Source organism: Aquarana catesbeiana, linkage group LG06 (genome assembly GCF_042186555.1).
Source record: "Aquarana catesbeiana isolate 2022-GZ linkage group LG06, ASM4218655v1, whole genome shotgun sequence".
NCBI classification, from domain to species: Eukaryota; Metazoa; Chordata; class Amphibia; order Anura; family Ranidae; genus Aquarana; species Aquarana catesbeiana.
Genome location: NC_133329.1, coordinates 56,528,928 through 56,556,895, shown reverse-complemented (window position 1 = coordinate 56,556,895; position 27,968 = coordinate 56,528,928). Strand labels below are relative to the sequence as shown.

Below are 27,968 nucleotides of genomic sequence, written 5' to 3'. Positions count from 1 at the left end.
TTCAAGGTATTCAGCAATCATTTCTAAAAAGACATCCCCTAAACGGAGCCTGCGTTGTTGGTGTGATTGGGGCTGTGTCTGTGGCAGGCAGCCTCTGTACTACTTTGGGACCCCTGGACATATCCTCATCGGCCCTTCCAGGAGTAAGCGCTATAGACAAAAAGCAAACATATTAAACATCTCCTTCAAGTAATAGCTACAGTAGAGAGCACTAACAAATTGGAACACAAAATATGATTTAAAATCTTTATTTTTTTCTCAAATCCAAGGAAAGTAGAATAAGCTGGATGGGTAGCAAGTGGGCATTGAGGGAGCCCAGTCTTCTGGTTGGCTCTGGTGGGCTCCAGATCTCAGTTCTGGAGGTCAATTAGAACCATCGTTGAGGTGTTATTTGTTTGGATGGACACCCCAGTGAAAGCTAATGCTGTTCAGGACGTTGGAGTATTGCCCACTAATGTAGAGCAGTACATTGCCCTTAGTCTTTGGAAAATCATTGAAGCTTGTGCCTGATGGTTGCCCGACTTTGAATATCCTCCCGAAGTTTGTCACGAAGAGCAGCTCATTCACACATTTGGAGAATTTTCCCGACACCTGAATGATATTTTCATTGCTGTGCAGCAAGAACTCATGGAAGACACCACCATGGTCTCCCGAAAAAGGCGCCCAGTAGGTACCAAATTTGAAGTGAATCCTGGAGGAAAACATATGAAGAAGTGAACATCTTTGTTCATGCATCTACTTCCTGGACTGGGATGTTGGCTCAGAGATGACACAATCGTTTAAAGAGGAAGTAAACCCTGATGGGTTTTACTTCCTCATTATTTCCCTGCACAGGTAAAGCATAATGGGCTACTATACATCGCATAGTCGCCAACTATGTGTCACTTACCTGAAATAGCAGCCTGCGATGTCACTGTTGCCCCCCCCTAGCAGCGAGCGTCCATCTTCACCCCTCTTCCTTCTGGGGCTGCGAACTCCGGCTCTGTAACTGGCCGGAGCCGCGTGACGTCACTTCCGGGCATGCGCGTGGGAGCCACCAGTCACGGCATGACCCCTTTAGAAACGGCACGATCACCATTTCTAAAGTGCGCCTGTGCCATAGACATAGTCTACGGAGAAACGGCTCTATTGTAAATATCTCCTATACCGTGAAGGTTTAGGAGGTATTTCCAGCACCTACAGGTAAGCCTTAATATAGGTTTACCTGTAGGTAAAAGTGATTATACAGGGTGTACAACCACTTTAATTCTTAGCACATGTGCATCTCTGGGCTGAGTTCACAAATGTCTCATACAGATCAGCCCCTGCTACAGCCTCTGACCCTGTGACATGCTCAGGGACGGATTTCCCACAAGGCCAACGAGGCCAGGCCTCGGGGCGGCAGTGGTGCAGGGGCGGCGCCGCTTCTGCTGCGACTTCTCGGCTTTCGCGACCGCCCCCCTCCCCCCGCACTAACATACAGTTATGTTACGCTGCCGGGTCCAGGAGGAGGTTGGAATGACACTGTGCGGCCGCGCTGGGCACTGGCAGATCCACACTGAGCCACTCGTTCTGTGTAAATGGACGGGCGGCTCTTCTATCATGGCTCTGCCTGTCTGCAGGGCTGTCTGAGTGGTGGACGTGGACGTGGACGTGGACGGAGCCCGGAATGAGTGTACTCACACACTACAGGACAGGTAAGACTGAGCAGCAACAATCTGTATGTCAGGTAGGTCAGTCATGTATGTCAGGTAGGTCAGTCATGTATGTCAGGTAGGTCAGTCATGTATATCAGTAGTCAGGCCAGTCATGTATGTCAGTAGGTACGTCAGTCATGTATGTCAGTAGTCAGGTCAGTCACGTATGTCAGGTAGGTCAGTCATGTATGTCAGTAGTCAGGTCAGTCATGTATGTCAGGTAGGTCAGTCATGTATGTCAGTAGGTAGGTCAGTCTTTTATGTGAGTAGTAAGGTCAGTCATGTATGTCAGTAGTCAGGCCAGTCATGTATGTCAGGTAGGTCAGTCATGTATGTCAGTAGTCAGGTCAGTCATGTTTGTCAGTAGTCAGGTCAGTCAGGTAGGTCATCCATGTATGTCAGGTAGGTCAGTCATGTATGCCAGGTAGGTCAGTCATGCATGCCAGTAGTCAGGTCAGTCATGTATGTCAGTAGTCAGGTCAGCCATGTATGTCAGTAGTCAGGTCAGTCATGTATGTCAGTAGTCAGGTCAGTCAGGTAGGTCAGCCATGTATGTCAGGTAGGTCAGTCATGTATGTCAGGTAGGTCAGTCATGTATGCCAGTAGGTAAGTCAGTCATGTATGTCAGTAGTCAGGTCAGTCCTGTATGTCAGTAGTCAGGTCAGTCAGGTAGGTCAGCCATGTATGTCAGGTAGGTCAGTCATGTATGTCAGGTAGGTCAGTCATGTATGCCAGTAGGTAGGTCAGTCATGTATGTCAGTAGTCAGGTCAGTCATGTATTTCAGTAGTCAGGTCAGTCAGGTAGGTCAGCCATGTATGTCAGGTAGGTCAGTCATGTATGTCAGGTAGGTCAGTCATGTATATCAGTGGTCAGGTCAGTCATGTATGTCAGTAGGTAGGTCAGTCATGTATGTCAGGTAGGTCAGTCATGTATGACAGTAGGTAGGTCAGTCTTTTATGTGAGGAGTCAGGTCAGTCATGTATGTCAGTAGTCAGGTCAGTCATGTATGTCAGTAGTCAGGTCAGTCATGTATGTCAGTAGTCAGGTCAGTCAGGTAGGTCAGCCATGTATGTCAGGTAGGTCAGTCATGTATGTCAGTAGTCAGGTCAGCCATGTATGTCAGTAGTCAGGTCAGTCATGTTTGTCAGTAGTCAGGTCAGTCAGGTAGGTCAGCCATGTATGTCAGGTAGGTCAGTCATGTATGCCAGGTAGGTCAGTCATGCATGCCAGTAGTCAGGTCAGTCATGTATGTCAGTAGTCAGGTCAGCCATGTATGTCAGTAGTCAGGTCAGTCATGTATGTCAGTAGTCAGGTCAGTCAGGTAGGTCAGCCATGTATGTCAGGTAGGTCAGTCATGTATGTCAGGTAGGTCAGTCATGTATGCCAGTAGGTAGGTCAGTCATGTATGTCAGTAGTCAGGTCAGTCATGTATTTCAGTAGTCAGGTCAGTCAGGTAGGTCAGCCATGTATGTCAGGTAGGTCAGTCATGTATGTCAGGTAGGTCAGTCATGTATATCAGTGGTCAGGTCAGTCATGTATGTCAGTAGGTAGGTCAGTCATGTATGTCAGGTAGGTCAGTCATGTATGACAGTAGGTAGGTCAGTCTTTTATGCGAGGAGTCAGGTCAGTCATGTATGTCAGTAGTCAGGTCAGTCATGTATGTCAGTAGGTAGGTCAGTCATGTATGTCAGTAGTCAGGTCAGCCATGTATGTCAGTAGTCAGGTCAGTCATGTATGTCAGGTAGGTCAGTCATGTATGTCAGTAGGTAGGTCAGTCTTTTATGTGAGTAGTAAGGTCAGTCATGTATGTCAGTAGTCAGGCCAGTCATGTATGTCAGGTAGGTCAGTCATGTATGTCAGTAGTCAGGTCAGTCATGTTTGTCAGTAGTCAGGTCAGTCAGGTAGGTCAGTCATGTATGTCAGGTAGGTCAGTCATGTATGCCAGGTAGGTCAGTCATGCATGCCAGTAGTCAGGTCAGTCATGTTTGTCAGTAGTCAGGTCAGTCATGTTTGTCAGTAGTCAGGCCAGTCATGTATGTCAGGTAGGTCAGTCATGTATATCAGTAGGTAGGTCAGTCATGTATGTCAGTAGTCAGGTCAGTCATGTTTGTCAGTAGTCAGGTCAGTCAGGTAGGTCAGCCATGTATGTCAGGTAGGTCAGTCATGTATGCCAGGTAGGTCAGTCATGCATGCCAGTAGTCAGGTCAGTCATGTATGTCAGTAGTCAGGTCAGCCATGTATGTCAGTAGTCAGGTCAGTCATGTATGTCAGTGGTCAGGTCAGTCAGGTAGGTCAGCCATGTATGTCAGGTAGGTCAGTCATGTATGTCAGGTAGGTCAGTCATGTATGCCAGTAGGTAAGTCAGTCATGTATGTCAGTAGTCAGGTCAGTCATGTATGTCAGTAGTCAGGTCAGTCCTGTATGTCAGTAGTCAGGTCAGTCAGGTAGGTCAGCCATGTATGTCAGGTAGGTCAGTCATGTATGTCAGGTAGGTCAGTCATGTATGCCAGTAGGTAGGTCAGTCATGTATGTCAGTAGTCAGGTCAGCCATGTATTTCAGTAGTCAGGTCAGTCAGGTAGGTCAGCCATGTATGTCAGGTAGGTCAGTCATGTATGTCAGGTAGGTCAGTCATGTATATCAGTGGTCAGGTCAGTCATGTATGTCAGTAGGTAGGTCAGTCATGTATGTCAGGTAGGTCAGTCATGTATGACAGTAGGTAGGTCAGTCTTTTATGTGAGGAGTCAGGTCAGTCATGTATGTCAGTAGTCAGGTCAGTCATGTATGTCAGTAGTCAGGTCAATCATGTATGTCAGTAGTCAGGTCAGTCAGGTAGGTCAGCCATGTATGTCAGGTAGGTCAGTCATGTATGTCAGTAGTCAGGTCAGCCATGTATGTCAGTAGTCAGGTCAGTCATGTTTGTCAGTAGTCAGGTCAGTCAGGTAGGTCAGCCATGTATGTCAGGTAGGTCAGTCATGTATGCCAGGTAGGTCAGTCATGCATGCCAGTAGTCAGGTCAGTCATGTATGTCAGTAGTCAGGTCAGCCATGTATGTCAGTAGACAGGTCAGTCATGTATGTCAGTAGTCAGGTCAGTCAGGTAGGTCAGCCATGTATGTCAGGTAGGTCAGTCATGTATGTCAGGTAGGTCAGTCATGTATGCCAGTAGGTAGGTCAGTCATGTATGTCAGTAGTCAGGTCAGTCATGTATTTCAGTAGTCAGGTCAGTCAGGTAGGTCAGCCATGTATGTCAGGTAGGTCAGTCATGTATGTCAGGTAGGTCAGTCATGTATATCAGTGGTCAGGTCAGTCATGTATGTCAGTAGGTAGGTCAGTCATGTATGTCAGGTAGGTCAGTCATGTATGACAGTAGGTAGGTCAGTCTTTTATGTGAGGAGTCAGGTCAGTCATGTATGTCAGTAGTCAGGTCAGTCATGTATGTCAGATAGGTCAGTCATGTATATCAGTAGGTAGGTCAGTCATGTATGTCAGTAGTCAGGTCAGCCATGTATGTCAGTAGTCAGGTCAGTCATGTATGTCAGTAGTCAGGTCAGTCATGTATGTCAGTAGTCAGGTCAGTCATGTATGTCAGTAGTCAGGTCAGTCAGGTAGGTCAGCCATGTATGTCAGGTAGGTCAGTCATGTATGTCAGGTAGGTCAGTCATGTATGCCAGTAGTCAGGTCAGTCATGTATGTCAGTAGTCAGGTCAGTCATGTATGTCAGTAGTCAGGTCAGTCATGTATATCAGTAGTCAGGTCAGTCATGTATGTCAGTAGTCAGGTCAGTCATGTATGTCAGTAGTCAGGTCAGTCATGTATGTCAGTAGTCAGGTCAGTCATGTATGTCAGTAGTCAGGTCAGTCATGTATATCAGTAGTCAGGTCAGTCATGTATGTCAGTAGTCAGGTCAGTCATGTATGTCAGTAGTCAGGTCAGTCATGTATGTCAGTAGTCAGGTCAGTCATGTATATCAGTAGTCAGGTCAGTCATGTATGTCAGTAGTCAGGTCAGTCATGTGGTGGTGGAGTGGTGGACGTGGACGTGGACGGAGCCCGGAATGAGTGTACTCACACACTACAGGACAGGTAAGACTGAGCAGCAACAATCTGTATGTCAGGTAGGTCAGTCATGTATGTCAGGTAGGTCAGTCATGTATGTCAGGTAGGTCAGTCATGTATATCAGTAGTCAGGCCAGTCATGTATGTCAGTAGGTACGTCAGTCATGTATGTCAGTAGTCAGGTCAGTCACGTATGTCAGGTAGGTCAGTCATGTATGTCAGTAGTCAGGTCAGTCATGTATGTCAGGTAGGTCAGTCATGTATGTCAGTAGGTAGGTCAGTCTTTTATGTGAGTAGTAAGGTCAGTCATGTATGTCAGTAGTCAGGCCAGTCATGTATGTCAGGTAGGTCAGTCATGTATGTCAGTAGTCAGGTCAGTCATGTTTGTCAGTAGTCAGGTCAGTCAGGTAGGTCATCCATGTATGTCAGGTAGGTCAGTCATGTATGCCAGGTAGGTCAGTCATGCATGCCAGTAGTCAGGTCAGTCATGTATGTCAGTAGTCAGGTCAGCCATGTATGTCAGTAGTCAGGTCAGTCATGTATGTCAGTAGTCAGGTCAGTCAGGTAGGTCAGCCATGTATGTCAGGTAGGTCAGTCATGTATGTCAGGTAGGTCAGTCATGTATGCCAGTAGGTAAGTCAGTCATGTATGTCAGTAGTCAGGTCAGTCCTGTATGTCAGTAGTCAGGTCAGTCAGGTAGGTCAGCCATGTATGTCAGGTAGGTCAGTCATGTATGTCAGGTAGGTCAGTCATGTATGCCAGTAGGTAGGTCAGTCATGTATGTCAGTAGTCAGGTCAGTCATGTATTTCAGTAGTCAGGTCAGTCAGGTAGGTCAGCCATGTATGTCAGGTAGGTCAGTCATGTATGTCAGGTAGGTCAGTCATGTATATCAGTGGTCAGGTCAGTCATGTATGTCAGTAGGTAGGTCAGTCATGTATGTCAGGTAGGTCAGTCATGTATGACAGTAGGTAGGTCAGTCTTTTATGTGAGGAGTCAGGTCAGTCATGTATGTCAGTAGTCAGGTCAGTCATGTATGTCAGTAGTCAGGTCAGTCATGTATGTCAGTAGTCAGGTCAGTCAGGTAGGTCAGCCATGTATGTCAGGTAGGTCAGTCATGTATGTCAGTAGTCAGGTCAGCCATGTATGTCAGTAGTCAGGTCAGTCATGTTTGTCAGTAGTCAGGTCAGTCAGGTAGGTCAGCCATGTATGTCAGGTAGGTCAGTCATGTATGCCAGGTAGGTCAGTCATGCATGCCAGTAGTCAGGTCAGTCATGTATGTCAGTAGTCAGGTCAGCCATGTATGTCAGTAGTCAGGTCAGTCATGTATGTCAGTAGTCAGGTCAGTCAGGTAGGTCAGCCATGTATGTCAGGTAGGTCAGTCATGTATGTCAGGTAGGTCAGTCATGTATGCCAGTAGGTAGGTCAGTCATGTATGTCAGTAGTCAGGTCAGTCATGTATTTCAGTAGTCAGGTCAGTCAGGTAGGTCAGCCATGTATGTCAGGTAGGTCAGTCATGTATGTCAGGTAGGTCAGTCATGTATATCAGTGGTCAGGTCAGTCATGTATGTCAGTAGGTAGGTCAGTCATGTATGTCAGGTAGGTCAGTCATGTATGACAGTAGGTAGGTCAGTCTTTTATGCGAGGAGTCAGGTCAGTCATGTATGTCAGTAGTCAGGTCAGTCATGTATGTCAGTAGGTAGGTCAGTCATGTATGTCAGTAGTCAGGTCAGCCATGTATGTCAGTAGTCAGGTCAGTCATGTATGTCAGGTAGGTCAGTCATGTATGTCAGTAGGTAGGTCAGTCTTTTATGTGAGTAGTAAGGTCAGTCATGTATGTCAGTAGTCAGGCCAGTCATGTATGTCAGGTAGGTCAGTCATGTATGTCAGTAGTCAGGTCAGTCATGTTTGTCAGTAGTCAGGTCAGTCAGGTAGGTCAGTCATGTATGTCAGGTAGGTCAGTCATGTATGCCAGGTAGGTCAGTCATGCATGCCAGTAGTCAGGTCAGTCATGTTTGTCAGTAGTCAGGTCAGTCATGTTTGTCAGTACTCAGGCCAGTCATGTATGTCAGGTAGGTCAGTCATGTATATCAGTAGGTAGGTCAGTCATGTATGTCAGTAGTCAGGTCAGTCATGTTTGTCAGTAGTCAGGTCAGTCAGGTAGGTCAGCCATGTATGTCAGGTAGGTCAGTCATGTATGCCAGGTAGGTCAGTCATGCATGCCAGTAGTCAGGTCAGTCATGTATGTCAGTAGTCAGGTCAGCCATGTATGTCAGTAGTCAGGTCAGTCATGTATGTCAGTGGTCAGGTCAGTCAGGTAGGTCAGCCATGTATGTCAGGTAGGTCAGTCATGTATGTCAGGTAGGTCAGTCATGTATGCCAGTAGGTAAGTCAGTCATGTATGTCAGTAGTCAGGTCAGTCATGTATGTCAGTAGTCAGGTCAGTCCTGTATGTCAGTAGTCAGGTCAGTCAGGTAGGTCAGCCATGTATGTCAGGTAGGTCAGTCATGTATGTCAGGTAGGTCAGTCATGTATGCCAGTAGGTAGGTCAGTCATGTATGTCAGTAGTCAGGTCAGCCATGTATTTCAGTAGTCAGGTCAGTCAGGTAGGTCAGCCATGTATGTCAGGTAGGTCAGTCATGTATGTCAGGTAGGTCAGTCATGTATATCAGTGGTCAGGTCAGTCATGTATGTCAGTAGGTAGGTCAGTCATGTATGTCAGGTAGGTCAGTCATGTATGACAGTAGGTAGGTCAGTCTTTTATGTGAGGAGTCAGGTCAGTCATGTATGTCAGTAGTCAGGTCAGTCATGTATGTCAGTAGTCAGGTCAATCATGTATGTCAGTAGTCAGGTCAGTCAGGTAGGTCAGCCATGTATGTCAGGTAGGTCAGTCATGTATGTCAGTAGTCAGGTCAGCCATGTATGTCAGTAGTCAGGTCAGTCATGTTTGTCAGTAGTCAGGTCAGTCAGGTAGGTCAGCCATGTATGTCAGGTAGGTCAGTCATGTATGCCAGGTAGGTCAGTCATGCATGCCAGTAGTCAGGTCAGTCATGTATGTCAGTAGTCAGGTCAGCCATGTATGTCAGTAGACAGGTCAGTCATGTATGTCAGTAGTCAGGTCAGTCAGGTAGGTCAGCCATGTATGTCAGGTAGGTCAGTCATGTATGTCAGGTAGGTCAGTCATGTATGCCAGTAGGTAGGTCAGTCATGTATGTCAGTAGTCAGGTCAGTCATGTATTTCAGTAGTCAGGTCAGTCAGGTAGGTCAGCCATGTATGTCAGGTAGGTCAGTCATGTATGTCAGGTAGGTCAGTCATGTATATCAGTGGTCAGGTCAGTCATGTATGTCAGTAGGTAGGTCAGTCATGTATGTCAGGTAGGTCAGTCATGTATGACAGTAGGTAGGTCAGTCTTTTATGTGAGGAGTCAGGTCAGTCATGTATGTCAGTAGTCAGGTCAGTCATGTATGTCAGATAGGTCAGTCATGTATATCAGTAGGTAGGTCAGTCATGTATGTCAGTAGTCAGGTCAGCCATGTATGTCAGTAGTCAGGTCAGTCATGTATGTCAGTAGTCAGGTCAGTCATGTATGTCAGTAGTCAGGTCAGTCATGTATGTCAGTAGTCAGGTCAGTCAGGTAGGTCAGCCATGTATGTCAGGTAGGTCAGTCATGTATGTCAGGTAGGTCAGTCATGTATGCCAGTAGTCAGGTCAGTCATGTATGTCAGTAGTCAGGTCAGTCATGTATGTCAGTAGTCAGGTCAGTCATGTATATCAGTAGTCAGGTCAGTCATGTATGTCAGTAGTCAGGTCAGTCATGTATGTCAGTAGTCAGGTCAGTCATGTATGTCAGTAGTCAGGTCAGTCATGTATATCAGTAGTCAGGTCAGTCATGTATGTCAGTAGTCAGGTCAGTCATGTATGTCAGTAGTCAGGTCAGTCATGTATGTCAGTAGTCAGGTCAGTCATGTATATCAGTAGTCAGGTCAGTCATGTATGTCAGTAGTCAGGTCAGTCATGTATGTCAGGTAGGTCAGTCATGTATGTCAGTAGTAAGGTCAGTCATGTATGTCAGTAGTCAGGTCAGTCATGTATGTCAGTAATCAGGTCAGTCATGTATGTCAGTAGTAAGGTCAGTCATGTATGTCAGTAGTCAGGTCAGTCATGTATCTCAGTAGTCAGGTCAGTCATATATGTCAGTAGTCAGGTCAGTCATGTATGTCAGTGGGTAAATAAAGTGCAATAAAGTGATTTGTGCAACAGTCTCATTAAAGGGGTTGTAAAGGCAATTTTTTTTCTTTTTTTAAAATAACAAACATGTTATACTTACCTCCACTGTGCAGCTCGTTTTGCACAGAGTGGCCCCGAACCTCGTCTTCTGGGGTCCCTCAGCACCTGTCTCGGCTCCTTCCCGCAAGAACTAACCCTCTTCATGCAAGCACTCTCGCATATGGGTTAGTTCTTGTGGGCGCGCTCCCGTGATACAGCCGGCGGCTCACTGTATCACTCGGCCCCGCCCCCCGGTGCGCCACATCATTGGATGTGATTGACAGCAGCGCGAGCCAATGCCTGCGCTGCTTTCAATCCATCCACTCTAGCCAATCAATGGCCAGGCTGAGTGGCGAAGAGGACGTCTGGGGCGAGCGCAGCAGGTGAAAATTGTAGGGAGTTTCTTACTGCTATAATCTTTAAAAGGCATTTTCTGCATTACAGAGTATTTTCAGTCTGTACAATTAAAGCCAGTTATTTTCAGTGTTCTCATGTGTGGAGATATGTTTTTAATTGATCTATTGTAGCAGTCATCGATAAAGGACGAGAATGGTGGTGTGTGTGTGTGTGTGTGGGGGGGGGCATTGAAGGACCAGGCCTTCGGGTGGCAAAGGGAGTAAATCCGGGCCTGGACATGCTGCTACAAAGTTACACTGTTGCAGCTTGATCACTGGGGGAGAGGGGGGGAGAGGAGACTGAGGAAATGCTTTCTTCTCCCTGCAGCAGACTGACATTATACGTTCTACTGAAATGTGCTGAAAAAGTTGTATGTATATAAAGTGTAGTAGAAAAGCTATAGTCAGACAAATCTTACCCATTCAGACAACTGGGACCCTCCCTGATGCGAATGGCTGTAATTGGCCCATGTTGTTGCTCATCGGAGAAGGAAAAAGCGTTGTCTCCATTGTCTCCATATGAGACTCCACTCTCTACAACAGTGAGATATAGGAGAGCAGTCAGGCAGGGGTCACCTACACATGAATGTGTATAATGTATCTGCAATTCTGCATGCATTCAGCTAGACCAGCTATGGTGAGACTTGGGGATGGGTGATGGCCATACCTGGGAATTTGCTGGAAATTACCTGGCAATGTTGGAATTTTGTTAACATTGCCAGGCAGTGTTAATTTCGTCGATAAAAATATTTTCATTGACTAAATTAACACCATTTTAGATGACTAAAATACGACTATAACTAAAAAAATTCAGATGACTAAAATACGACTAAAACTAAAATGGCATCTTAGTCAAAAGACTATGACTAAAACTAAATCGAAATGCGACGTCAAAATTAATACTGTTAAAATTTAACACATAAGAATAAGAAGGGGGCATCTACTAAGCTCCTAAAAATAAAAAAAAAATAAAAAAGTAAGAAAAAGGCTTTTTTATACTCAAGTAATATGTGAAATGGCATTACAGCCAATAGAGTTTACAGTTTTTTTTTCGTTCTTTTTTGTTGTTTTTTTATATTTCAAAGTTGCACTTCTGTTTATCAAAAAGCAATATTTTTTTTCTTTATGAATATTTGTATATTGAAATCATATCCCCTCTCAAGCGTCTCTTCTCCAGAGAGAATAAGTTCAGTGCTCACAACCTTTCCTCATAACTAAGATCCTCCAGACCCTTTATTAGCTTTGTTGCCCTTCTTTGTACTCGCTCCATTTCCAGTACATCCTTCCTGAGGACTGGTGCCCAGAACTGGACAGCATACTCCAGGTGCGTCTGGACCAGAGTCTTGTAGAGTGGGAGAATTATCGTTTTATCTCTGGAGTTGATGCATGCCAATATTCTGTTTGCTTTGTTAGCAGTAGCTTGGCATTGCATGCCTACCATCTACTAGGACCCCCAGGTCCTTTTCCATCCTAGATTCCCCCAGAGGTTCTCCCCCCAGTGTATAGATTGAATTCATATTTTTGCCACCCAAATGCATTATTTTACATTTTTCTACATTGAACCTCATTTGCCATGTAGTCGCCCACCCCATTAATTTGTTCAGATCTTCTTGCAAGGTTTCCACATCCTGTGGCGAAGTTATTGCCCTGCTTAGCTTAGTACCGTCTGCAAATACAGAGATTGAACTGTTTATCCCATCCTCCAGGTCGTTTATGAACAAAATAAATAGGATTGGTCCCAGAACAGAACCCTGGGGAACCCCACTACCCACTCCTGACCATTCCGAGTACTCCCCATTTATCACCACCCTCTGAACACGCCCTTGTAGCCAGTTTTCAATCCATGTACTCACCCTATGGTCCATGCCAACAGACCTTATTTTGTACAGTAAACGTTTATGGGGAACTGTGTCAAATGCTTTTGCAAAATCCAGATACACCACATCTACGGGCCTTCTTTTATCTAGCTGGCAACTCACCTCCTCATAGAAGATTAATAGATTGGTTTGGCAAGAATGATTCTTCATGAATCCATGCTGATTACTGCTAATCATACCGTTCTCATTACTAAAATCTTGTATATAGTCCCTTATCATCCCCTCCAAGAGTTTACATACTATTGATGTTAGGCTAACTGGTCTGTAATTCCCAGAGATGTTTTTTGGGCCCTTTTTAAATATTGGTGCTACATTGGCTTTTCTCCAATCAGCTGGTACCATTCCAGTCAGTAGACTGTCTGTAAAAATTAGGAACAATGGTCTGGCAATTACTTGACCAAGTTCCCTAAGTACCCTCGGGTGCAAGCCATCCATCGACTAAAGTACGACTAAAACTAAAATGGCATTTTCATCAAAAGACTATGACTAAAACTAAATAGAAATTTGACTTTAAAGTTAACACTGTTGCCAGGTCATTGCCGGATCTTTAAGGCTGGGTTCACACTGGAGATCGCAGGAGTCCGGTGTGTCGCCATTCACCATTTCAGGTCCGATTTCAGACAGAATTTTTGGCTGAATTCGGACCTGAAATGGACCAAAAGATGCACAGGGCTCCTTTGCCATTCGCACCAGAGCCACTGGGGAGGTGTGTGAACCGGCTCCATAGAGAGCCGGTCACAATCATCTGCTATGCGAATTGGATGCAGGGAAATCCACATCCAATTCGCATCGGTGGGAACCCAGCCTGAAAGTCTTCAGACCTGGCCTGTTGTGAAATGTTTGTAAATTTTCTGCCATGGAGCCCAAGGGAAGGGAGGCATCTCTGATCATACTGTGATCTGAATAGAGAGATGTTGGGCTACTGGGGAACCCACCAGCCTGGACAACCCCAGAACTTCATTATAAAAAGACATGTGGAGTGGGGTCAGGTAACTGGTGAGCTTGCAGGATGGCTGGACTCCCCTCAGCAACTGGCACTGGCTGGCTCCTTATATCTGCGGCCCAGATGCTATGCTTCTACTGCAGGGGCATCCTACTACAGAGCTGGGGGCCCGGGAACCATTCAGGATCCAAGCATCACACGTACTTCCCCATCTGTGCTATTGTACTAGGCAGACATGTGGGAAACATTTCCCTCATGAGGGCTACAAACTCAATGGGTACACAGATCCTGAGCTAGCTGCAGAGACTGCCTGGGGACGAGGATGACAGCTGGTGGGTAGAGTACCCCAAGCTACAGGAGAAGAGGCAGAGACTGGGAACCATGTACAACTGGTACCAATACACTGGGGTGAGCCAAGAGCAACTTGCAAGGGCTGGCTTCTTCTACACTGGTAGGCACTGGGGGTACTGAGGGGACTATGTACTGGGGAACTTCACCTGAGAGATTGACTTTATAAATGCGACTACCAACCCTACAGTGTTCACAAAATAATGCTGTGCTAAGTAGTAGTGGTGTTCACTGACAGTGATGGGTGAGCTGTTTGGCCCCAAACAGTGCCCATTTGGGTGTTTGCTGAGAACCTGAACTTGCACTCGGCGGGATGTTTGCCTGCCGAGCGCCCCACAATGCACTGTGTGCTGCTCAGTGCTTTCTAGGGCCCTGATTGGCAAAGGCAATGCACCGCTGGTCAGGTGCAAGGCTTTGCTCGATTAGGCACAGAGCACTGTCAGAGCCCTGATTGGACAAAGTCATGATGAGTGTAGAGGTAGTGTAGAGTTAGTGTAGTGTGAGTGTAGTGTGAGCGTAGTATTAGTGTAGTGTCAGTGTAGTGTTAGTGTAGTGTGAGTGTAGTGTGAGTGTAGTGTTAGTGTAGTGTTTGCCAAAGTTGTGGCAAAGTCGTACAAAGTAGTACTGCTCCCAAATCACAGCAAAATTGCGGCCGTAAAATCGTGCGACTTTGAGTTCGCACAAGTGTGAAAGGGGTCTTAGTGTAGTGTGAGTATAGTGTGAGTGTAGTGTGAGTGTAGTGTCAGTGTAATAGTGTGAGTATACTGTCAGTGTAGCATTCGTGTAGTGTTAGTGTAGTGTGAGTATAGTGTCAGTGTAGTGTGAGTGTAGTGTTAGTGTAGTGTCAGAATAGCATTCGTGAAGTGTTAGTGTAGTGTGAGTATAGTGTAAGTATAGTGTCAGTGTAGTGTTAGTGTAGTGTGAGTGTAGTGTCAGTGTAGTGTCAGTGTAGCATTCGTGTAGTGTTAGTGTAGTGTCAGTGTAGTGTGAGTGTAGTGTCAGTGTAGTGTGAGTGTAGTGTCAGTGTAGTGTTAGTGTAGTGTGATTGTAGTGTCAGTGTAGTGTCAGTGTAGCATTCGTGTTATGTTATTGTAGTGTGAGTATAGTGTCAGTGTAGTTTTAGTGTAGTGTCAGTGTAGTGTGAGTGTAGTGTCAGTGTAGTGTTAGTGTAGTGTGATTGTAGTGTCAGTGTAGTGTCAGTGTAGTGTTAGTGTAGTGTCAGTGTAGTGTTAGTGTAGTGTGAGTGTAGTGTCAGTGTAATGTCAGTGTAGCATTCGTGTTATGTTATTGTAGTGTGAGTATAGTGTCAGTGTAGTTTTAGTGTAGTGTAAGTGTAGTGTGAGTGTAGTGTTAGTGTAGTGTCAGTGTAGTTTTAGTGTAGCATTCATGTAGTGTCAGTGTAGTGTGAGTATAGTTTTAGTGTAGTGTTAGAATGGTAAAAAAAATTATAGAAAATAAAACAATAAAAACAAAAAAACAACTGACACTATCCACTGCCCTACTGACACCATCCTGCACATTCTACCCACCACCGTACACTCTGCATTGTACATTCCATAGTTAAAGTGGAGGGCCACCCTGAAAAAAAAAAACATTTAAACTTACCTGAACCCTTATTGCTAGGCAGTCTTCCTAATCTGCCTCTTCGTATTCCGCGGCGTGTCCTGTTCCTCGGTGAGCGGCTCCGTTGCCTTCTGGAAACTGTGTGTGTTCCCAGAAAACCACGGGGCCATTCACAGAGCGCCGCTAGAGCGTGCGCAGTAGGAAACTGGCAGTGAAGCCGCAAGGCTCCACTGCCTGTTTCCCTTAGTTAGGATGGCGGTGCCGGGTCCTGAGAGCCGAGGGACGGGTCGGCCTCGGGCAGCCGACATCGCGGGCACCCAGGACAGGTAAGTCTACTTATTTAAAGTCAGCAGTTACAGTGTTTGTAGCTGCTGACTTTAAATTTTTTTTTTCGCTGGCCAGAATCCCGCTTTAACATTACAACATTCTGTACTATGTAAGTCATCTCAGACTCTAACCACACCCCTTTAAGCCACGCCCAATATCTAGCACAATTTAAATCACGGCCACTGTGCGCCGTTGGTGCTCTAAGCGTGGCGCTTTTTTTTTTTTTTTTCTCTTATCATTGCCTAAGGGCTGCTTTTGATCTTGCACACGGGCTCACTCATTTCATGATACACCCTTGTATGTGGAGGTGCATCATGTGCATTGGGAACATCTAAGCCCAGTGTAGAGTTTTCTGACATACATTTTTGATCCACTGATTTCCCAAGCAGGAAATTCACAGCACTCCTTTCCCCTTCTTCTCCTATAGAGATACCTTGGAGATAGAAGGATTCATACAGCAGGGGCCTGGAGATTTTTTTATTATATCTAGGATTGCACATATTGTCTACAAATTATGCAATAGGATCCACTGATAGGTCATACAACATATGTGTGGATGCAATATGTCGTCATATGCTGACCTTTAAGAGGAAATATACACATTTTTTTGTTTATGCAAGCTTTCCACATCACCTATTGGACACTCCAGTCTGTGTCTCATACACAACATTGAGGATATACCCTGTTTTTTTTTTAGGGGTGCTTCCTTGTGCAGCTGGGGGGGTAGTTTATAATTGGCCAATTATTATTTTATCTTGTGGTTTTTGGTATTGTTTGTGTTTTTTTTTATATAATACAATTACATATGTATGGATATTCTGCCTAATTGTCTTTTAAGTCCCTCCACCTATGGATCTTGAGAGCATTATTATTATTTTAAGAGGGGCTGAGCCTCAGTCAGGTTTTTACTTTTTACTTTTTTACAATGCAAATAACTGACAGTAGTTTTTATAATTGATTGTGCCGATTAGCTGCTTCTGCCCTCCCGTATTCATTATTATAATGGACTGGTCACTATAACAGGGGATGCGTAGTAAGTTGTAATAACTCATGCTCACCAATAGATGCCGCTGTGGAGCCCAGCAGAAAGCACGCACACAGGAGAGTCAGCATCCTGGTCTTAGCAGTCATCTCCTAGAGCCGCGCCTCTCAGCCGAAACAGTAAATTCTTCCAAAACCTTCTGTGCGGCAACAGTAAAAAAAATAAAAAAAATAAATAAACTCATGCAAAAAAAAATGGGAATGCAAAATATCATTAGAAATTGTGAGTTACTGTAATTCAAATAGACACAAAACTAAATGCATTTTGGGGTTGATTTGCTAAAACCCGGAGAGTGCATACTCTGGGGCAGCTCTGCATAAAAACCAATCGGCATCCAGGTTTTATTGTCAAAGCTTAACTGAACAATCTAAAGTTAGAAGCTGATTGACTGCCGTGCACAGCTGCACCAGATTCTGAGTGCTCCAGTTTTTGTAAATATTCCCTTTAAAGGATAAGTTCACCTTTGGGAACATGTTACATGTTCCACCTGTTTTTAGAGTAACATGTCCCCAATGCTGCAGCCGCTGCTCCATCCCCCTCCCCCTGTCCTTGTGACAGCAGTAGAGGGAGAAGTTCCCCTTACTAGCTGTCACTTTTTGAAATCAGCGCGGCCCTGCGGGGCTCCACCCACACAGCCGCGTCATTCATTCACACAGCTCTTAGTAGTTCATTGATTCTTCCTGTCAGTGTACCTGGGGATGTACAGGCACTCAGACACACCGACAGATCTGCAGGAGATCTGCATGGCACCAGCGGTCTGCTGATGGCTGGTGCAATACTTTACAGGCTCCTAATATAAAAAAAAGTAATAAATGCACATTTTTTTACCTGCAAAAATGTGCATTTATTTATTTATTTTTAAAGTGAACTTATCCTTTAATTCTATTTAAAGCTTAATATTTTTCTCATTCTCTCTCCCCCTTTTTTCCCCTGTTGGGTCTGTCCATCCGCACTTTTGTTAATTCTACATTGAGAATAGGTTTGCACAAGTCGTGCATTAGCAAAGAATGCTGCTTTAAAGTTGTATTAAAGCCTCAGTATTTTAAACCTTAAAGCGGAGTTCCGCCGAAAAAAAAAAAAAAAATTAAAGTCAGCATCTACAAATACTGCAGCTGCTGACTTTTAAAATAAGGACACTTACCGTATATACTGGAGTATAAGTCAACCCGAATAAGCCGAGGCACCTAATTTTACCACAAAAAACTGGGATAACCTATTGACTCGAGTATAAGCCTAGGGTGAGAAATGCGCAGCTACTGTAAGTGGAAAAGAGGGTCAACGATGCCCATTTGCAGCCTCACTGAGCCCATTTGCAGCCTCACTGTGCCCATTTGCAGCCATAGGTCCCCCGAGCTTCAAACTCGGTAGTTAAGGGTTCCTAGATGCCCCCTAGCTGCAGCCAAAATTTGGAGTCTCTGGACCCAAAGGGTCCCGAAATGAGATTGCTGCAGATGGACACAGTTGACTGATTTTGGGGCCCCGTATCTCGAGGCCACTTAGCGCTAGGCACCCCAAATTTGGGGTGCAAACCCAGAGGAACCAACACCACAATATATCCAAAGCTGGGGTTCCTAGCACCAAGTGGCCCTGAGATACGGTACCCCGAAAATCAGTTCAGAAAATGTCAAGCACTTTTCTGCAGCAGAGAATGACATTTCCCGAACCGATTTGGGGCCCCATATCTCAGGACAACTTGGTGCTAGGAACCCCAGCTTTAGATATGTTGTGGTTCTCGTTCCACTGAGTTTGCACAAAGTGGCCCCGAAATACGGGGCCCCAAAATCGGTTCGGAAAATGAAATTTTATGCTGCAGAAAAGTGCTTGACTCCAGTATAAGCCGAGGGGGGCACTTTCAGCACAAAAAAATGTGCTGAAAAACTCGGCTTATACTCGAGTATATACGGTACCTGTCCCTCGGCTCCTGGGTGGAGGCGCCGGCATCTTCAGTAAGGGAATCAGGAAGTGAAGCTTTGCGGCTTCACAGCCTGGTTCCCTACTGCGCATGCGCGACTCACGCTGCAAGTCCTCCCTGGTCCCTGCTGTCTTCTGGGACCTGTGTGTTTCCCAGAAGATGGCGGAGGGGGGGCCGGACATGGCGTAGATCACCGCAGGTTCTGTCGCTGGAAGTGGGAGCAAATACCTGTATTAGACAGGTATCTTCTCCCCCCTGAAAGGTGCCAAATGTGACACCGGAGGAAAGGGGGGACCGGATAAGCGTAATTACCATTTTTGGGTGGAACTCCGCTTTAACCGCTTCCTGACCAGCGTACGCTGATATACATCGGCAGAATGGCACTGGTGGGCAAAAGGGCGTACAGGTACGTGCCATTTAAGCAGCAGTGCCCGCTGCGGTCTCCATGACCGTGGGTCCCACGGACTTGATGCCCGCCGGGTGCCCGCGTTCGTGTCACGGAGAGGTAGAATTGGGAGATGCTTTTGTAAAGAGAGCATTTCCCCGTTCTGCCCAGTGACATGACAGAGATCACTACTCCCTGTCATCGGTGCGGTGATCACTGTTATGTGTGTTGAAGCCCCTCCCCCCACAGTTAGAATCACTCCCTAGTGTAAGGAGATTCCATATTACAATACATTATTGATTAATTGATTAATTGTTGATTTCACTCTGTTCATGATTTCACATTGCTTATTTTGCTTTAATAATCAGAAACATATCTTAGTATATTTTTGATTAAGATCAGACTGTCTTATGATTTACTGAAATATCTCATATATGTCTTTTCCTCTTTTTCTGTGTTTATTTGAGGAAACATCTGCTTGTGGTTTTGTCTCTGTATTTTTTAAAGAAGCTGCGGTTGTCCAGCAGACAAGTGACAGAGGATGAGGAATGTTTTGACCTATTAACTTGAACTACAGGGGTCACCCTTTTTGATATCACAAGATGTAGACATTATTAATGTTTAGAAAATCACAAGATTGGGATATGTTTGGAAATTACCGAATATGCTAATATGTATTATCATTTTGATTGGCCCCCAAATTGTGGGCAGAGTCTTGTAAAGACAGCATAAAAAAGCGAATCTAAAAATAAAGACTTGTAATCATTTTCTGCATACCTATGTGTGTATGTGTCTTTGATTAACCGCCGGCGAGGACCTCCACTGAGCCACATCCCCAAGAGCCTAGGCCACAAGGAGAAGACGGGCGCCTAACAGTTTTTGGTACCAGGAAGTGGTGGGGTGTTTTGAACAGGTAAGACATTCTGCTCCTTTTTTACCTATTTTAGGTAACTGGTGTTGATGCTTGCCTTGTTCAAATAACCTTGTATATCCACCCACTTACATAACTGTGCCTTCGCAACGGGCTAGGGCTGTAGCCCCTTGGAGGGTTAAAGGGCTCGCAGAGGTTTTTTTTTGGTTTTTTATAGTCTGACTAGGTTGGTCTGACTGCTGTGTTGAGTATATATATGTGTGTTTAAAACTCGGGAAGTATAGAATACGCCCGTAGTATAAGGAGTGGCTAAGTGGACGCCCAATTTTTGGGGAAAATATTGAAAAGTGCACTTATTATACTTATTATAACATGTTCATATAATGTAACTTTATCTTGCCACTGTATATATAAGATTTTGCTTGTTTTCTTGCTTGTTTTTTCTTTTAGGTACCACCGTAAGTATTTAGAGTGTATAGAGTATTAGAGAATTAGAGATAAGTGTATGATAATATATGTGTATGACAACTGAATGTAAAGTACTGTATTAATTTAGAGGATTTTTTTGTTAAGATATTGTATTACACATATATGTACTAAATGAACGACCTAAGACAGGAGCCTGACTGTAGTGAGATAGCGCCCGCCTGCCCACATTGCACCTTTGGTTTACTGTTCCTTAGTGTTGACAGGACATGGATCCTGCTTACCACTAAGCCAAATATAAAACAGAGTATGTAACTAAAGCCCTTACACCAAAACCTGTAAACTCACCCGCCCTATCACCCGAAGCACCCCCCCCCTTATGTGATGGTTAAACAGGAGGATGGAACATTGGGTCCATGTCTTCAGCTGTATCCATCTCTGGATCCAGCAGTATTAGCTACCATGATATATAGTGCAGCTGATCAGGCACAGGTTACACGATGGGAAAACGAAAGTAGAAACAAGGAAGAGGAAGTCCGGGTAGAAGGTATACGTAGGAGAGAAGAAGAGAGGATTAGGAAGTTGGAAAAGGAAGAAAGGGATGGAATGTCCCTGGAAAAGGGAGAAGAGGAAGGAGTCAGGAAGTTAAGCCCCAGGGAAAAGGAATGGGAGGAGAAACAGAAAGAATTTAATAAGAGGTAGAGAAAAAGGCAAGAAGGATTAAGGAAGCTGAGGAAAAGATAATTTCACAGCCATCCACCACACTCAGAAGCCAAACAAAACCGGCCATAAGCCAGAAACCCCCACAGGAGGAAAGGGAGCAGGGTGAATCCTCTACTGAGGAAAGAGAAATAGACATGGAACAGGAAAGTCTAGGTGCCGCCTTTAAAGCACCACTCATGCATATAGGGGAGACGGTAGTGCATATTCCCCTACCCCTAGGCACACTGTCAAAAATAAAGGAGTTATGCCCCAGCCCAAAGAAAAGCCCTAGGGAGGCTGGAGCTTTCCTTGCAAAATACAGTGCAGGGACTAGCCTGGATAAAGAAGATATAGCAGGGATCCTTAGTATAGTTGACCCTGACAGCCCAGAAGGGCATCCCGTAGATGCCTTATGGACAGCCCACATAGAAGAAGATAAAGATTGGGTATCTTTTTGGAAAGGTATGGGGAATCATTGGTCTACTATATACAAGGGTTCATCTGCACTTCAGGAACTTGTCCTAGCAAAACAGGGACCGAAGGAAAAGTTCTATGAATTTTGTACCCGGGTATATGGTCTGTGGAAAGCAGTAGATAACGCCAACCCCCAGTTGTTCACCACCACCATTATGGCTGGTGGAGATACGAAGGTGACACAGTTGCTTAAATTCACTAATCCAAAGTGGGCAGAACAACCCCCAGATGAATTTATGAAAGATGCTAGGTCACGAGAAACATCAGGGGTATTTGAACAGAAGGGTGGCATTTTTCCCTCCCTGACACCAACCCAGACTCTGCCAACTGGTGGGACTCCGCCCACCCACATAATGACAATGCAACCTTATCCACCAATGCAATCTTATCCCCCAAATCAGGGTTACCCACCAGACCAGGGGTGCTTTAACTGTGGGGAACTGGGACACTGGAAGTCCCAATGTCCCTACAGAATTAGAACAAACGCCCAGAGAGGGAGAGGTAGGAATCTTAACACCACCCCCCGTCGCCTTCAGGATATCAGGTATCCTCACCCACCACAACCCCAACTACCCCAACCACAACCCCAATACCAGCCTCAGCCTAACAGACCACCCCCACGCATTCCGATGCAGTGGCCATCCGCTCGGCGGACACCACAATAGGGATGCCAAGAGTACGTCCCGTCCCTCAGCCTTGTGTGTTACAATCCATCATGGAAAAGTCTTCCGCAGGTACTATTGCGGGTAGACAATCACCTGATATGTCTATTGTTGGATTCAGGGGCTACATTCAGTAGTTTGAATGATGCCATATATGACACACCGCACTGCACTGAGGGAAACTCTATTGGTATAAATGGGACATCAATTACCCACCCCATCACTCCACCATTGCCCGTGGCCACTCCAGAAGGGCAGGAACTGTGCACCCAGAGTTTTGCTGTCCTTGTGGATTGTCCAGTATCTTTAATGGGGAGGGACCTACTCTCAAAACTGAATATCACCATTAAATTTGACAGAGGGGGCTCCCTCACTGCCAGCTCACCGTTCTGTGATTTACATGCTCCAAAGAGACACACTTTCAGGGGACTCTTTGCATCATTGCCACCCACTCTAGAAACACATGCTATATGGGCAGACAACAAAGGGAGTGTGGGTTTTATTAACTGTACACCCTACACACCACAAATGCGTCCAGACGCTGAAGTACAATATCACAAGCAGTACCCCCTGCCACTTGAAAAAATTGAAGGCATCACACCATTAATCAATGATTACATAGCAAAAGGGATTCTGAAACACATTATAAGCCCCTGGAATACACCAATCTACCCTGTGAAAAAGGCAAATGGGGAGTGGAGGCTTGTACAGGACCTAAGGGCCGTGAACAAGCAGGTTATACCTCTGCCACCTTTGGTAGCAGATATTTCTTTCATCTTTTTGAAAATACCTGCTGATTCCCTTTGCTACACAGTAGTAGACCTGGCGAATGCATTTTTTAGCATCCCGATCGATGATGGGGTATTGCCCATGTTTTCATTCTCATGGGGGAGGGGAAAGCAGTTGACCTGGTCAAGATTACCTCAGGGGTATGTGGACAGTCCAGCAGCCTTCTCCATGGTCCTTAATGAGACAATTAAGTCATGGACTGCTGAGCGCGGGTCGGTACTAATACAGTATGTGGACGACTTGCTCCTGTGCAGTCGATCTGCTGAAGATTGTGCGGTCGATTCCACATCTCTGTTACATCACCTGGCCAGGTCTGGCCACCTAGCATCGCGGAAGAAGATACAATGGTGTCAAAGTCAGGTAGAATACCTGGGATGCATTCTGAAGGAGGGAACCAGGCTGGTATCCCCCAAACGTGCCGCAGCCCTGCAGGCTCTCAGTCCTCCAAGAGACAAAGCAACTTTGCTCTCATTCTTGGGCGCAATCGTATATTGCCGCCAATGGATCCCAGATTGTTCATATTATGATGGCATTCTGAGGGAGGCTACCTTGTCCACCGCCCCAAAGACAGTAGATTGGACAACAGAAAGGCTCTGTGCTTTTCAGGCCTTGTTAAAAAGTCTGACTCAGGCCCCCGCCCTGGGATTGATAGAATATGGCAAACCCTTTCAATTATACTGTGTGGTATCGGGAAATTCTTTTGCTGCGGTTTTGACACAGCAACATGGAACCGGGTACCGACCAGTCTCCTATCTCTCAAAAAAGTTGCCTACCCAAGTACAAGGGATGCCATCTTGTCTACAAAACCTTGCTGCTTGTGCTATGGCAGTTCAAGAGGCTAACAAATCAGTATTAGGCCATGAATTGACTCTCTACACTACTCATTCAGTAACTCACCTTCTACAGAACATGAACACACAGCATATGACAGCACAGAGGCTTAGTGGGTATGAGATCACACTTCTGAATACTGATAACCTCACTCTCAAACACGCACCACCAAGTAATCCCACTGTCCGTCTTTTGCACTCATTGCTCAGGTTACCGCGAGACCCTGATCAGAAGCACAATTGTGTTGAACAGGTTGCAGCAATAACCAGCCCTCGCCCAGATCTCACTGACATTCCCCTACCAGGAGTACAGGACGTCTTCATAGACGGCAGTTGTACTCGCCCCTCTGATGCAACATTCCTGACAGGGTATGCCATTGTCCAACTACCTGATGTGGTGTTGGAAGCAAAAGCCTTACCACCCTCCTCAGCACAGGTAGCAGAATTGGAGGCACTCACAAGAGCTTGCATACTTTTCTCTGATGAGGAGGTAAACATCTACACAGATAGTAGGTACGCTTTTGGCGTAACGCACGACTATGGCGTAATCTGGGCGAATAGAGGATTTAAAACTGCTGACAACAAGCCAATCGCTAACTCTACACAAATTAAAGCACTCCTGCAAGCGATTCTTCTCCCAAAGAGGATAGCGGTCATCAAAGTAAAAGCACATTCATCGGATAACAGCAGAGTTTCCAAAGGAAACGCTCTGGCAGACAGAGAAGCGAAAAAAGCCGCTGCCCTATACATTGGTCAGTCAGCTCCCACAACAATGTTCTTCAAAGAACATTTTACATCACCCAACTTCAAAACCGTTGTGGCACAAATACAGGGATTAGCTACAGAAGAGGATGTTTCTTTTTGGGTCAAGGATGGCTTGACCAAGGACCAAGAAGGTCTTTGGTCAAAAGAGGGGAAGATATTGGGCATACCAGAATCAAGCAGTGTTCTCATACTTTCCTATCTCCATGGTCCAGGACATATAGGTACCACCGCCCTAACAAACATGTACACAAAGTCTTTCTGCACAAACAACTTAAGTAAACAGGCAAAACTCCTCACCAGCAGTTGTCTAACCTGTGCACAAAACAATGTCCAAGGGAAAAATCATGGATTACATGGCCACCTGCCCCCACCCCTGGGTCCCCTAACAGATTTGCAAATAGACTTCACACACATGCCCAAACAAAGAGGTAATTTGAAATGCCTTTGCGTAATCGTATGCAAATGGTCAGGCTGGATTGAAGGAATTCCATGTACAGGTGAGACTGCCAAAATTGCTGCCAAATGCATACTGAACCATTGGGTTTGTAGGTTCGGAATACCAACGGCCATATGGTCAGACAGAGGGCCTGCCTTCAGCTCCTCTGTTACACAGACTTTAGCTAAGCTACTAGGCTTACAGTGGAAACTGCACATCCCTTACCACCCACAAAGTGCAGGAGTAGTGGAAAGAATGAATAGGAACATTAAGGACAAGTTAAAAAAAGCCACGGGGGGCACCATGAAAGGATGGTTGGATTACCTTCCTTCTGTCCTATTTCAGATCAGGACAACACCACATGCTAGAACAAAACTCTCGCCCTTTGAGATCTTAATGGGAGTTCCTGCAAACATAGAGCTGCCCCTCTTAGATCAAAACACTGACATTAACATCTATTCTCAACAGGAAATGTACGTGAAAAATCTGGTAAGTATGCTACAGGATATGAACGAACAAGTTTCTGTCACCTTTTCTCCTCTTTCAACAGAACCTACTCATCCCTTCATCCCAGGAGACAAAGTACTGGTGAAACAACTGGCACACAAAAAGAAGGTTGGACCCATTTTCTCCGGACCTTGGAAAATAGAGAAGGTTTCCAGAACTGCTGTACTGACCGATCTAGGAAACACCTGGATCCACGCCAGCCGGTTAAGGAAGTGTCCACAGCAACCCCAGACCCCTGACCCTCCTCCAGCACCCCAAGACTCCTCTGACCAGGAACAGCGACCAGGTTTGAAGGACATTCAAGAAGGCATAACACAAATCTCTCTGGACGACGAGACCAATCCCCCACCAACAAGAAGAAACGTGTAACAGAACTTTGCACACAGTACCTGACAAAATGATTTCCACCTTTGTGTCAGGAAAAACATTATGCTTCTGGACATGTCTGATTCTGATAGTATTTATACCTACTTGGTAGAATGACCATTTCGATGATATCGAATGGTCAAAGGGAGGATTGTAAGGAGATTCCATATTACAATACATTATTGATTAATTGATTAATTGTTGATTTCACTCTGTTCATGATTTCACATTGCTTATTTTGCTTTAATAATCAGAAACATATCTTAGTATATTTTTGATTAAGATCAGACTGTCTTATGATTTACTGAAATATCTCATATATGTCTTTTCCTCTTTTTCTGTGTTTATTTGAGGAAACATCTGCTTGTGGTTTTGTCTCTGTATTTTTTAAAGAAGCTGCGGTTGTCCAGCAGACAAGTGACAGAGGATGAGGAATGTTTTGACCTATTAACTTGAACTACAGGGGTCACCCTTTTTGATATCACAAGATGTAGACATTATTAATGTTTAGAAAATCACAAGATTGGGATATGTTTGGAAATTACCGAATATGCTAATATGTATTATCATTTTGATTGGCCCCCAAATTGTGGGCAGAGTCTTGTAAAGACAGCATAAAATAGCGAATCTAAAAATAAAGACTTGTAATCATTTTCTGCATACCTATGTGTGTATGTGTCTTTGATTAACCGCCGGCGAGGACCTCCACTGAGCCACATCCCCAAGAGCCTAGGCCACAAGGAGAAGACGGGCGCCTAACACCCTTCACACACACTTAACCCCTTCATTGCCCCCCTAGTGGTTAACCCCTTCACTGCCAGTGTCATTTACACAGTAATCAATGCATTTTTATAGCACTGATCGCTGCATAAATGACAATGGTCCCAAAATAGTGTCAAAAGTGTCCAATGTGTCCGCCATAATGTCGCAGTCCCAATAAAAATCGCAGATCGCCGCCATAATAAAAAAAAAAATTAATAATAAAAATGCCATAAATCTATCCCCTAGCCGCTATAAATTTTGTGCAAACCAATCAATATATGCGCATTGCGATTTTTTTTTTAACAAAAATATGTAGAAGAATACATATTGGCCTAAACTGAGGAAAAAATAGTTTTTTATATATATTTTTTGGGGATATTTACTATAGCAAAAAGTAAAAAATATTGCGTTTTTTTTTCAAAATTGTCGCGCTTTTATTGTTAATAGCGCAAAAAATAAAAACCGCAGAGGCGATCAAATAACACCAAAAGAAAGCTCCATTTGTGGGGGAAAAAAGGATGTCAATTTTGTTTGGGTGCAACGTTGCACGACCGCGCAACTGTCAGTTAAAGCGACGCAGTGCCGAATCGCAAAAAGTGCTCTGGTCAGGAAGGGGGTAAAATCTTCCGGGGCTGAAGCGGTTAACATTCTTAAGTAAACTTACAATACAATTCTTACCACCAGCACTGGCAGTTTCAAACTATCAATGTTGTTGGCTCCTGCTCTCTCAGTGCTGCTTCACTGAACTTCTGGTCATCATATGACAGAATTAAAGGATAAGTTCACTTTTTGGGAAAAAAATAATAAATGCACCTTTATTATGCAAACATTCCCATAGACACACTCCTAAACCTTGTGGACGGCCTTCTTAGAAGAGTAGAAGCTGTTATAGCTGCAAAGAGTGGACCAACCCAATATTGAACCCTACGGACTAAGACTGGGATGCCATTAAAGTTCATATGCATGTAAAGGCAGGTGTCCCAATACTTTTGTAATATAGTGTATATCACTCTATAAATCATAAAAACCCTGTACAAGATTCTGCCACAGACTATGTAGCCATAACTCACCTTTCGTTCCTGGTCACTGGATGAATCTATCTTCCCTTCTACCGGTATATATACAGTATAGCTCAGTGTGTATATAGACACATTGATTGCGACATTTTTTCTAAATTCACAAGAACTCTCTAGTGTCAGATAATATTTAACTTCAATGACGCCACATTAACTCCTTCCATACCCCACTCGCCTGTTCTTGGTCAGTCATGTCATGTGTGAAGGGGAGCTGGAAGGTGTAGATAAAGTTAACATATTAGGTAATATGTAGCTTTAATTTATGCTTTTTGTTGTCTTATTAAACATATTCTGCCCTTCACCCTCCTAATAACCCTTTCCGTAATGTATTCAGTTGAGGGTTTGGGGTATGGTTATGGATTAGGATGATGGTTAGGGGTTGGGTCGAGGGTTATGGATTAGGTTGAGGGTTAGGGGCACTGGGGTAACTAGAACCTTCAGAGCCCCCGGGTGCAAGGCCCTCCTGACCCCTGGCTGGGGCCCTTCCCTCTGACCCCAGTGGTGGAACGCCAG

The 27,968-nt window shown here is 45.0% G+C and overlaps 1 protein-coding gene across 2 annotated transcripts; it reads right to left on the bottom strand.

Moving 5' to 3' along the window:
• Positions 1–232: 232 nt before the first annotated feature.
• On the bottom strand, positions 233–27,782 carry LOC141147588 (zymogen granule membrane protein 16-like). Of its 2 annotated transcripts, none has more exons than XM_073634815.1 (4): positions 27,450–27,782; positions 16,509–16,631; positions 10,812–10,926; positions 233–691 (listed from the first exon to the last, which is right to left on the bottom strand). In XM_073634815.1, the coding sequence occupies exons 2-4, from the start codon at positions 16,579–16,581 to the stop codon at positions 388–390; spliced, it is 492 nt and encodes a 163-aa protein (XP_073490916.1). In that variant the 5' UTR covers positions 16,582–16,631; positions 27,450–27,782; the 3' UTR covers positions 233–387. The 2 variants fall into 2 exon arrangements, with proteins under 2 accessions (XP_073490916.1, XP_073490917.1); XM_073634816.1 differs by having other exon boundaries at positions 16,509–16,628; positions 27,450–27,471.
• Between the last annotated feature and the right edge of the window lie 186 nt (positions 27,783–27,968).

Bases quoted from the DNA above. Each gene is read 5' to 3' on its own strand.
- LOC141147588 (XM_073634815.1), bottom strand. From the start codon at position 16,581: ATGACTGCTAAGACCAGGATGCTGACTCTCCTGTGTGCGTGCTTTCTG. The intron at 10,927-16,508 runs GTGAGCATGAGT...TCACTGTTGTAG, and splicing joins CTCCACAGCGGCATCTATTG to AGAGTGGAGTCTCATATGGA. The intron at 692-10,811 runs GTAAGATTTGTC...GTTTTCCTCCAG, and splicing joins GGTCCCAGTTGTCTGAATGG to GATTCACTTCAAATTTGGTA.